Source organism: Crotalus tigris, unplaced genomic scaffold (genome assembly GCF_016545835.1).
Source record: "Crotalus tigris isolate CLP2741 ecotype Arizona unplaced genomic scaffold, ASM1654583v1 scf7180000017625.6296891, whole genome shotgun sequence".
NCBI lineage: Eukaryota > Metazoa > Chordata > Lepidosauria > Squamata > Viperidae > Crotalus > Crotalus tigris.
The window spans coordinates 867548-879910 of record NW_024096520.1 but is presented as its reverse complement, the minus strand read 5'-3'; the positions used below and the strand labels follow the sequence as shown (position 1 = coordinate 879910).

Genomic DNA, 12363 nt, shown 5'->3' with positions numbered 1-12363 from the left:
CGAGTGTCCACAGAGAGGACTCTGAATACCGCCTCTGGCACTCGTGCCATAGGTTCACCACCACTGGGCTAGAAACTTTTTTTTTAATTTTTGTTTGTGTCCCGTCTTTATTATTTTTGCAAATAATTATCCAACACACCTTCCTCCTGTTTTCCCCACAACAACCACTTTGTGAAGTGGGTTCAGAAGAGAGAGAGTGACTGGCCCAAAGTCACCCAGTTGGCTTTCATGGCTAAGGCAGGACTTGAGCTCAGTCTCCCACTTTCTATCCTGGTGCCTTAACCGGTAGACCAAACTGACTCTCAAGAATACTCATCTCAAGTCAACCAACAATCCAGCCATCCCCTACAAATGATGCCACTAATGTTATTTATTTGATTTATACCCCACCTTTGTGCTCCTACATAGGTTACATAGAAGTTCCTTAATTCTGTTCAAGGATAGGTGTGACAGCATATTCAGAGTAGATAAATCCAGTCTTGGTAATTGCTACCCCAAATAAGTACGGGTAGTCCTCGACTTACAACCATAATTGAGCCCCACATTTCTGTTGCTAAGTGAGACAGTTGTTAAATGAATTTTGCCCCATATTACGTTTCTTGCCATAGTTAAGTAAATCGCTGAACTTAAGTTTGTGAAGCGAATTTGGCTATCCCATTGCCTTTGCTTGTCAGAAAGTTGCAAAAGGTAATTGCATGATCCTGGGATAATGCAACCATCATAAATAAGAGTCAGTTGCCAAGCACCTGCATTTGATCATATGACCACAATGCTATGACAAGTCATAAGTGTGAACACGGTTGTAAGTCATATTTTTCCGTGCCGTTGTAACTTCGGTCACTAAATGAAATGTTGTAAGTCAAGGATTGCCTGTAGTTGTGTTGGAGACAATCATTTGGTGCAATTACCTAGTCCAGGGTCTGCAACCTTGACAACTTTAAGACTTGTGGACTTCAGCTCCCAGAATTCCTCAGCCAGCATAGCTGGCTGAGCAATTCTGGGAGCTGAAGTCCACAAGTCGTAAAGTTGTCAAGGTTGCAGACCTCTGACCTAGTCAGATGACTTTCCCAGCTCCAATGGTTTCATGTCCCTGCATGGCAATCTACAACTCTACCTTTGCTAGTTGCAAGCAATGCAGAATTTAGAGCAACAGGAGGTAACCAAGTAAAAATAAATGGAGAATCTGACATGTTTAGACCCCTGACCAGCAAAACAGAAATGCCTTTGAGACAGGGAAGCAGTCACACTCTTTTGTGACTCTCTTTTGTGACCGCAGTCTTTTTCCAAAGAAATGAACAGTCAGCGTTCTCGCTAAGGACAAGTTCTTCCATCTATAACGAATGATCTCTCTTTACCTCATTTAGTGATAAATTAGCCACATCTGCATTAAGGGGAGAGGAGGGCTGTGCATAGCTGTATCAACTCCCAACAGTTTCCGCCACGGTAAGCCCAGGAGGTGCCTTGTGCCGCACGAGGCCTGATACCCAGCCTCTCTTACTACTCACTATCTTGGGACTTGCCATACAGGCAGTCCTCCACTTACGACCACAATGGAGTCCAAGATTTCCACTGCGAAGCAAGATTGTTGTCAATGAATTGCACCCCTTCTTACGACCTTTTTTTTGCCAGAGTTGTTAAGCAAATCACTATGGTTAAATGAATCATGCGGTTGCTAAGCAAATCAGGCTTCTCCTATTGTTTTTTGCTTGTCGGAAGCCAGTTGGGAAGGTGATCACATGACCCCCCCAAATGGTGATCACCTGACCCCCCAAGACAGTGAAACTATCGTAAGTACATGCCAGTTGCCAACCGCCCGAATTTTGGTCATAAGTGCGAAAAACTGTCATCAATCACTTTTTTCAGTGACCATTTTAATTTCACTCACTAAATGAATGGGGGTAAAGTCAAGGAATACCTGTCGTTCAATGTCATTTCAGTTAACCTAAGAATGAGAACTAATTGCTGCTTCTCTCACTTATGAAAAGGAAGCATTTGTAAGCAGAACAAGAGCAGTAGCAGTTAATCTTCTATACCACTCAGTGCTTTTCAGCCCTCTCTAAGTGTTTAGAGTCAGCCTCTTGCCCCCAACAATCTGGGTCCTCGTTTGACCGACCTCGGAAGGACGGGAAGCTGAGTCAACCTTGAGCCCGGTGAGACTCGAACTGCCAAACTGCTGTCAGCCAGCAGTCAGCAGAAGTAGCCTGTAGCGTTGCATTCTAACCACTGTGCTCTATGCAAACATTCTAAGTTGCATGACTACATTGAGAGAGAGAAAAAGCACAGCGGACCACTATGTAGAAATTGTGTACGTTGACCAGAAAAAATAGGAATCATGTAAGATCAGTTTCTAAACTTTGATATCTTTAAGATGAGCAGACTTCAACTCCCAGCATTCCCCAGCCAGCACTTGCTGGCTGGGGAATGCTGGGAGTTGAAGTCTACTCATCTTAAAGTGGCCAAGATTGGGAAACACTGCCGTAGATCAAGCTAAGAGGAAAACACTGGATCTTTTACCATTGTTTTATCCAGGTAAGCCACTTTCTCCTGAAGTTCTGGAGATTTTATGTTGGGGAAGGGCATGCCCACCATAATTACACACCTGGGAAAAGAGAAAATGGGGAAAAGTAGCAAGAAACACATAAATCACCCAGAACCATCTCTTTAACTTGCGTAATAATCCTGCAATGCCAAATAGACTCTTTCAATCTAAGGGGTTCTTTTTCTCCATGTCATTATATTTTATTACACGTTTTGCAAAAAGATACACAAAAATAGGAAGAAAAGAAATGCAAAAACACAATCAGACTAATTTACAATCCAAGCATGTCACATATAAAGCAATATCCGGTGTATAAAGCTTTCTTTAAACTAAAGAAAAGAAACAAAAAATACACTATTTGGGCAAAGTAAGGTGAAAACCTATGCCAAGGAGAAGCATACTGCACCATTTTTTGATTAGCAGGTAAAATTGCCTTTTCAAAAACAGATTACAATTTCAATCTAGGGCCCCTGCAGTGGATAGGCTGGTATATGGAGTGCATTCAGGTTAGCCTAATGTTTTTACCCTTGGAATCTTAAACAGCAATTTGAGGGAGCTTTAAGTAAAATGGAGGGAAAGAAGCAATTTAGGAATAATATTCTGCATACAAATTGGCCTCCTTCAGGCATGATTTATGGTACAAAGCCTGCTCCTCTTTCTGGATCTATTGCAGTGTTTCCCAGACTTGACAATTTTAAGGCATGTGGACTTCAACTCCCAGAATTCCACAGCCAGCATTGCTGGCTGTGGAATTCTGGGAGTTGAAGTCCACATGCCTTAAAATTGTCAAGTCTGGGAAACACTGATCTATTGCATTATTTGATGGAGAAGAGGCCTATTTCATTTTGGATTCGTTTGTATGAAGAAATAGCTTTGTCTCTGAAAGCGTGGCTAGGCACTGCAGTTTACAAAACCCTCCCACCTAGTTGCCTTCACAACCTGCTTGTGACAACGTGGGGCAGCTGATTTACAGCAGTTTCTTTCTGCCATTCTGCATGTCAAGCTGTATAGCTGTCCCACTAAGGCAGGTGCAGAGAGCAGGGTATGAAGAATAACTCTGATGTTAAAAATGAAAAAAAATGGAACATATGTGAAACAACAAATTTGCCTTAAAGAAGGAAGTGACAGTTTTTCCCACTTGTCATAACAAGCTTCTCTCTCTCTCATCCTAATACCTTCTACTTTGGCCTTCAGTCTGTTGCACAATGGGGAATATGTCTCATTAAAGTCAAACGTTCTGTGCTAAAAGCTAAACCCAGAAGTCAGCATTTGAACGGGCCTTCCAAAAATTAAGACTTCATTTTGTATTAGCTCAAACCAAGTATGCTGCCTTTACCCCATCAGTATTTTATAATTCTCTAAATTCTAAATAGCCATTGGAAGAAAATATTCCAGTTAATAATTCCACTCCCACCATCACCCCAGGAAGTTATTTTTACCTTCCCAGATCGTCTGAAAAATTGATTCCTTCGCTCATTTTCCCACCGACTACAGAAAACAGCAGTGCTCCTGTCATGGGGCCATCTGTTAGGTTGCAGCGCTATGTCAAAGGAAGTCCACAATGCATGGTTAAAAGCTGGAGTACCTCTACAATCAGCTTAGTACCTCTTCCCAACTCCTCAATAATTTCAAAATCTTCTATTTCATACCTTGATACACTTGGCATATTCTGCCAAGACCTGATCCACCTGATTAGCTTTCTTGGGTTCCTGAAATATCTGTAAATGGCATCATGCATTAATTACATGAAGGACATCATTCACACCATGTGAATAGTAAGATCTTAGGAGCTGTAAAGCTTTGTGGCTTTTCTACAGTGACCAAATGAAAAACAATGACATCGGCTTCACCTCCAGTAAAACCTTGATTTAAATTAGTGTTTTTTCAAGCTGGCAACTTTTAAGATGTGTGGACTTCAAACCCGCCCCCCCAGAATTCCTCAGTCAGGAGAATTCTGGGAATTGAAGTCCACACATCTTAAAATTGCCAAATCTGAAGAACACTGACCTAAAGGATCCCCACTTAGCAAACTTGGGATACAATGGACAGAATTTCCATCCAGACATCCCTCTAAATCAGTGGTTCTCAACCTTTTTAATGCCGCGACCCTCAACCGGTCGTAAGTTGAGGACTAAACCGGTTGTAAGTCGAGGACTACCTAACCCGTCGTAAGTCGAGGACTTTCCCTGCCCAGGAGCGCCGCGCATGCGTGGTGCCACCCCCTGCGCCGGCCAAGGCGTAGCTGGCAAGCGGCAGAGACGGAGCGGGCCGACCACCAGCTGGGCCACCAGCTGGCCCAGCCCAAGGGAGGTAAGGCACCCGCCGAAAAAGGGGAAAAAAATGGCGGACAGCCTTGCTTGGCGACCCCTGTGAAATGGTCGATCGACCCCAAATGGGGTCGCGACCCATAGGTTGAGAACCGCTGCTCTAAATGTCTATGGAGATTCTCAGTCATCCAGGTCATGGTTGTCCCAAAGGGGCTTTTTCAAGAGGCAATTGGACTTTCTTGTTTTTCTCTGAAGACGTTTTGCTTCTCATTCAAGAAGCTTCTTGGGGAAGCATTTGGGAGTTAACGGACACTGAGGAGTAATGGATGATGTACGCTCCCCATTTCTCTAGGTTTACTAAGTAATGGGCGGCATGCCTTCAGTACCTGTGGCTGGGAAACCACAATGGAAAAGGATGATTCCCATGCTGTCCATGTTGTGAACTTCCTAAATGTATCTAGCTGGCCACAGGAAGACATAGGATGCTCCTTGAGGAGCCATTGGCCAGATCTAGCTGGGTTCACTTTACAACTTTGACCCTATTATCACAGACAAGCCCATGTTGCAGATCACTAAGAGACTAAAAGGCTCTTCAGGCTCCCAGTTATTGTGGTGTTTGGCACAACTGGTGTGCTTATAAAAGAAGAAATGGAAATTGCTGGATTTAGTTTTTCAATTTACAGAATGCTAATTTTCAATCTGTAAAGAATAACCCTGATGACTAAAGATAAAGATTCCCTTAAGTCAGAAGAAATCTATGAGAATAGTAACCTTCTTGGATGCTTTTCAACTTCCCAGTCTAGCCTACAGCCCAGCGATTTCTCCCATCCAAAGATTAACTATACCTAATAATAATAATAGTAAAGTTGGAAGGGATCTTGGAGGTCATCTAGTCCAACCCCCTGCTCAGGCAGGAAACCCTATACCGTTTCAGATAAATGGCTGTCCAGTCTCTTCTTAAAAACTTCCAGTGTTGGAGCATTCACTGCTTCTGGAGGCAGGTTGTTCCACTGGTTAATTGTTCTAACTGTCAGGAAGTTTCTCCTAGGTTGCTTCTCTCCTTGATTAGTTGTCCTGCCTTCAGGCGCTTTGGAAAATATCTGACCCTGTTTTCCTTTTTCTGATCAGTCAAGATTGGCTTGGTGATGCCACCAGCCAAATTTCAGGTTGGCTTGTACAGTTTTTCCTGTCTCCTACACAAGTAAGCCGTAACATTCTTGGCTTGGGAAACGATGAAGCAATATTTAAGTATCGTGGATAGGTTAACAGCTAAGGATTGGCTCTCCTCACTTCACTGTGCAGGCAGCAGGATTAGTATGAGGCAGAACAACAAGGGAGAGGAATCAGCTCATAATTGTGCAACGTTTGATTTCACCGGCCGCATCGGGCTGCAGAATTACCTTTTTCTTAGTAGCCAGCCGGTTAAGCAATCCTGTCTTTTCCCAGTGCAAGTATACCTGGTTTTCATAGTCATAGGAAGGGAAGAAGCACACCACACCTCCCGGGACAATGTTGCACAAGTTAGAAAGAATCCGCCCTGTCTCCTCCATCTGAAAAATGGAGAAAGAACAATGTCTATCTTTAGCCACGAAAGAAAATCTTTCTTCTGTCAAATCTTTCTTCTGTCCTTCCTGGGGTGGAATGGGCTTGGGCTGGAAGGGAATTCATGAACCCAAAGGCTGTACACTTATGCTTAGAAAGAATCAGTTGGCGGATACAGGATAGGCCAGTGGTTCTCAACCTGTGGGTCGGGACCCCATTTGGGGTCGAACGACCATTTCACGGGGGTCAATAAACAACGCAGTCCGCCATTTCCCCCCCCTTTTCCTTAGCTGTGCTACTCCCTTTTATTCTATTGGCTTTTGAAAGCCAATAGAATAGACTCTCTTGAATAGAGTCTAATTCTATTGGCTTTCAAAAGCCAATAGGAATTGTCCAGGCTGTCTCTGCCCTGCTGAGCTCGCCAAAAGTCTCATTCTGCAAACGGTGCTGCACCAGTTGAGTAGTCCTTGACTTATGACCAGTTGAGTAGTCCTCGACTTACGACCAGTTGGGGGTCGCAGCATTAAAAAGGTTGAGAACCACTGGGATAGGCAAATCTGAAGCAAGCAGAATCTGGTGTTACAGGATATCCTACTCTTTCTAACACCGTCTTTCTTCTCTTTTTCTGCTTGATTCCTTCTTTCCCACAATGACAGGTTGCTAGGAAGGAGCAGACATGTCTACTCAAGAGGTCTGTGCTGATCTCTTTCAGAAGGTTTTTGAAATTAATCCTAAGAAAAGGTGGCCTGCCTTGCTTCAAAGCTCCATGTCCAACTGTCAAAACAAAGATGAGAAATCCTATATAGTATTCCTTGTCTTATGAACAAAATTGGAATTTAAGTCACTAAATGATGCAGTCTTATTAAGCAAGTTGTCACATGTCCAGGCTAATGTTTACAACAGTTGTTCTCAACCTTTTTAATGCCGCAACCCCAACCGGTCGTAAGTCGAGGACTACTCAACCGGTCGTTAAGTCGAGGACTACTCAACTGGTGGAGCACCGTTTGCAGAATGGGACTTTTGGTGGGCTCAGCAGGGCAGAAACAGCCTGGACAATTCCTATTGGCTTTTGAAAGCCAATAGAATTAGACTCTATTCAAGAGAGTCTATTCTATTGGCTTTCAAAAGCCAATAGAATAAAAGGGAGTAGCACAGCTAAGGAAAAGGGGGAAAAAATGGCGGACTGCGTTGTTTGGCGACCCCCGTGAAATGGTCGTTCGAACCCAAATGGGGTCCCGACCCACAGGTTGAGAACCACTGGTTTACAAGGATTTTTATCACAGTCATTAAGTGAATCCAACTTTCCCAATTGACTTGGCTTGTCAGAATCTTGCTGGGAAGGTTGCAAACAACTGGAAAACACTGCAGCTATCATAAATGTGAGCCAGTTGCTAAGCATCTGAATTGTGATCATGTCTCACATACATACACACACACACACAGTGATGCAGCAGTCATAACTTTGACATCAGGTTGTAAATCACTTTTTCTGAGGTCATAACTTCTAACTGTCATTAAACAGATGACCATAAGTCAAGGACAACTTGGTATTATCTCTAGTTTCCCAATCCACACTATACCACACCAGATTCCCTCTTAATGACCTTTCCCACTTGTGAGCATCTATGCTTCAATACTCTAACGATGGCTTCTCTCTTGACATGGAAATACAGTAAACCAGATCGCCACAAGGAGAACTACTTATGGAGTCCAGTAACAGGTTAACTGCAACGGAAACCACAAAGAGGATCCACTTTCTTTGCAACTGTCTAACCAAATGACAGACACCAAGCAGGAAAGGCCTAGGCAATAGCAAAGGGACAGTCCAGATATGGTCACCCAGTGAACTCAAACTATGAAACTCCATTGCCTGAAGAGGCAATGAAGTATAAAGAAAAATTACTGACCAACTGAGGCAAGCCTCTTTTTTCATAAGTAAATTCCAGCAGCTGATTGGATGGACCACTGCAGAGGATGATGGGTAAAATGTTGTCAGGGGGAATCACATGACCTGATAACACAAGAATCAAAGGAAGAAATGAACAAGCTGTTGTTCTGTTAAGAAGCTGAAAAGCTAAACTTCCTGGCTCTTGTACAATTCACCAGATACTCAACTATAATAACTAAACAAATATAGTCCCGTGAGATCAGCTTGTTTCTTTTTCTGAGCAACACTCAGTGCAACCTGAAACTGTAACGGCATTAGGGAGTAGCCTTAAATGATAGAAGGAAGACTCACTAGCAAGAAAATGGTCAAATAGGCAGGACTTGAGCCAAGGCCAAGAATATAACCTGAGAAAACATCTCAGACAAGCCCCTCCCTAGTTCACAGGAAAATAAAGTGAGGGAACGGGAAAGCGCACTCAGATTTGCAAAATTCTGTACTACAGTTATTAAAGTTGAATTCCACGAGTCATAAAGGTAGCCAAGGTTGCCTACCCCTGGTCTACTCACAACAATATGTTGGAACCAAGGTCAAGCCATTTAAGTGTTTGGCAGGCTGGAGCTACCATTAGAAAGCCCGCCAAAAGTCCTGACCTATTTTGTGTCAATTTCTTAGTCTGGTCTATGTTGATAAAAACTTTCACAGCATCTAGTTAACCTGCACTTAATATGTCTAACATTGTCCTCCATTTTGAAAGTTTGACTATGCCAACATCATCAACATCAAGCAAGAATCAAGAGATCCGGGGTTACAGCCGCTCCCCAGTACTTACCACAGGAAAATTCCTCAATCCTGTCCGCATCAACACCGGCACCCAAAAGCAGCTGTTCCCGGAAATCAGCCACCTGCAAGGCAGAAAATGAAAATCATTCTTTAGAAGGCTTAAATAGCATGCAGTGCTCAGAGTGTTCAACTCTTGGGGAGGAAAAGATCCAAATCCTGCCCTTGTAGCCTCAGATCTGCAGCAAGAGAATAAAATTTGTTTTTCTGAGGACCCCATAACATGCCCACCTATGCCAGGTCTGGCTATTTGCACCTTTAACTCAACATTACTCATCCTATTTGGTATTAGAAGCTTCTCAGGTGGAAAGTCCTTTGCAGTCTGAATCTCAAAGCTAGAAGTGCCATTTCAAGTACCATATTTTCCGGCGTATAAGACAACTTTCTAAACCATGAAAATCTTCTCAAAAGTTGGGGGTCGTCTTATACGCCGGAAAATACAGGTACATCAAAGCAAGCTCCCCCGTATCCTGAGCCCCATGCTCCTCACCCCTTGGCGGGGGGATTGGCTGTCTGAATGAGAGTTTAAGTGATTCACGCAGCCAAATAGCCCTAGAAAAGTGTCCCTCCGAGAAACAGCTGGGAGGAAGGGGCGAGGTTGGAGCGTTGGCGGACCAATGGCGGGAGAGGAGTGCTGGCAGAGAGCCAGCCGAGTAAGAATGCCCTTGTTGGGTCAGAGGCGGGGGCTTCCCGAGAAGAAGTGCCCCCGCCCCGCTTGCTGCTGAAATGCTGCTCAGCACTCAAAGAAAACCAGCGATTCCGCAGAAGCATCCGCCGCTCGGGCAGAGATCCTGCCCCTCCCAGTCTAGGGCGGTGGAGGGAGGTGGTGTGAGTGGGGCTTTTCCTCCCACGGGGAAACCCCCCTCCCGCCACCCACCTCTGCTCGGGTGGGCGGCAGGAGCAGCTGGTGGGAGCCGGTGGGCTGCGCAGAGGGTGCCGCTTTCTTGGGGTTGACCACACCAGGTACCATCGCGCTGAGCACCAGAAGCCCTGGGATCCCGAAGGATGGACACTCAGCGTTTCCTCCTCCGTGCTCGGCCACTTCTTTGACAACCTGCCGCCGTGGCTGGTGCTCTCGCTGCGCAGATGACAGAGTGATCCACCCACGGGGTGTCGTCCCGGAAGCGGTCTGGCAGGCTTCCACTGGAACAAGAGGGGCCAGCTAGTCCCATTGGGGTGAGGCAGTTCCTCATATACTGCAAAGCTTCACAAGTGCACCCCCATGCTTATTATGGGATGTTACCCAGCTACATTTGTCTTCAGCAGATCAGGAACAAACGATGAAATATAAAGTTAAAGTACCCGTATTTTCCAGCGTATAAGACGACTTTCATGAAAACCTTCTCAAAAGTTGGGGGTCGTCTTATACGCCCAGTCGTCTTATACGCCGGAAAATACGGTATATTTGAGAGGTTCTGCACATAACAGAACTGCTCTTACCACTGGCTAAGATCCTTTCCCAAGCCTACCTCGGTGTAAGATGCAGAGGAAGAAAATTAACTCCTTCTCTTTTCTGCCATTTACTCACAAAGAGAAAATAAATTTAGAGGCCACGTGCTACAGGCCTTTCATTCAGTAGTGCTCCCCCTCCAAGAAGATCCCTTGCTTTAAGCATCACAAATTAAGGGCAGTAGCGTCACTAGGCACTTTCATTTTACTTCAGTACAGTAATAACTTTACAGCTACTTCTCTGCTATCCGAACCACCCCGACTGAATTTTTAATAGACATCGGTTTCAAACAGAGTTGTACAAAATTGCAAGCAAAAATATTTACAGACAAATTCTATAGGCATAGAAAGGTGCGTTTGATAAAGTCAGGCTGATCATCGGACTGAGTCAGTATAATCAGAGCTGCATGTAGCAGAGATTAACACTGGAACCTACCGCATAGAAAACAGCATTTTTTGCAACCAAGCTATGAATGTGTCCCAGTGTCAAATATGCCATCAGGGACAGAAAACCTCCACAGTTCCATGTTTGAGAGCTGAACTCAAAAATATCTCTTACACAGAGACACACATGCAGGTAGTCCTCACTTAGCAACCACAACTAGGACTATGTTGTATTGGACTAAAACACATGGCAATCCTATGACTGAGAGATGCCACAATGATTGTGAATGCGATGGCTGGTCACAAAATTATTTTTTTCATTACTGTCATAACTTCACACGGCTGCTACATGAGGCAGTCAGGAAGTGAAGACCACCGACTGCCTCAGACAGCAACCATTTGAAGTTATGATAGTGCTAAAAAAATAACGTTGTGATCAGTCATCGCTGTCATGGTTCCGATAGATGAGACCAGTAGAAATGAGAACTTTTGTTTTCCTCAAAGAACAATTTTAATGGCTACATAATATCAGCACGAACAAAGGTGAAACCAAGACTGAAAGTCCCCCCCCCAAAGGTTACAAAGTAAAAGTTGAACTCCCCACCCTCAAGTATGTCATAAATCACAATCCCCAATTAACACCTTTGGCAGGCTTTCTAACGGTAGCTCCAGCCCGCCAAACACTTAAATGGCTTGACCTTGGTTCCCACCAGAAAGTTATTGTTATAGCTAGACCAGGGGTAGGCAACCTTGGCTACTTTTATGACTCGTGGACTTCAACTCCCAGAATTCCTGAGCCAGCCATGCTGAGGGGAAAGAGAGGTTTCCAAGCTGAGCCATGTTTCTGGGGATTCTGGGAGTTGAAGTCCATGAATCATAAAAGAGCCAAGGTTGCCTACCCCTGGATTAGACTAAAAGAATGCATCTCCCCCCCTCTCATTGCTGTGGCAACCAAAAAACAAAGAAAGATGGCTGCAGCCAGTGTCGTTGACAATCGCATTTACAATCATTGCAGTCATATGATTGCCACGTGTTTTAGTCCAACACATACAGAGCTCACTACAGTCGATTAGAAATGCCTGTTACAGGGATTGATTTAAATGAGAGAAGGCAACAGGGGGAGGAAGTCTCAGTGAATGTTCAAACTACTAGGTTGGGAGGGGGGGGGGAGAATGGAAGTGAGGAACCATATTGTGTGGTGTTTCTCAAAGGCCATTTGACCAGATCCTGCCTCCTGAATTTATTTCTTGATAAGTTACTGATTGATTTCATGTGGTTAACAAACCAAAGTGAGTCTGGGATTTTTTGTGAATAAATCAAAAAAAGGACAGCAAATATTCAAGCTGATCTCACTTCCCACATTACTTCTCTGACAAAAGTTGCTTTACAGAAAGACGGTACCTATCTCTTTCTCTCTACTTCAGTGAAAAAAAGATTGCTGGCTAAAGGACAAACCA

General features: G+C 44.2%; 1 protein-coding gene across 5 annotated transcripts in view; it reads right to left on the bottom strand.

Annotated features, from left to right (window-relative positions):
• The window catches only part of DDX11 (DEAD/H-box helicase 11), a 42314-nt gene that overhangs the window by 3123 nt on the left and 26828 nt on the right, over positions 1–12363 (bottom strand). For 4 of the 5 annotated variants that reach the window (XM_039333347.1, XM_039333345.1, XM_039333339.1 and 1 more), the window contains exons 19-24: positions 9066–9138; positions 8256–8359; positions 6207–6356; positions 4189–4257; positions 3979–4079; positions 2515–2599 (exon numbers count right to left, since the gene is read on the bottom strand). In XM_039333347.1, coding sequence (XP_039189281.1) covers positions 2515–2599; positions 3979–4079; positions 4189–4257; positions 6207–6356; positions 8256–8359; positions 9066–9138 — 582 coding nt within the window. The remainder of the gene's footprint in view (positions 1–2514; positions 2600–3978; positions 4080–4188; positions 4258–6206; positions 6357–8255; positions 8360–9065; positions 9139–12363) is intronic. The other variant, XM_039333352.1, reaches the window with a different exon arrangement.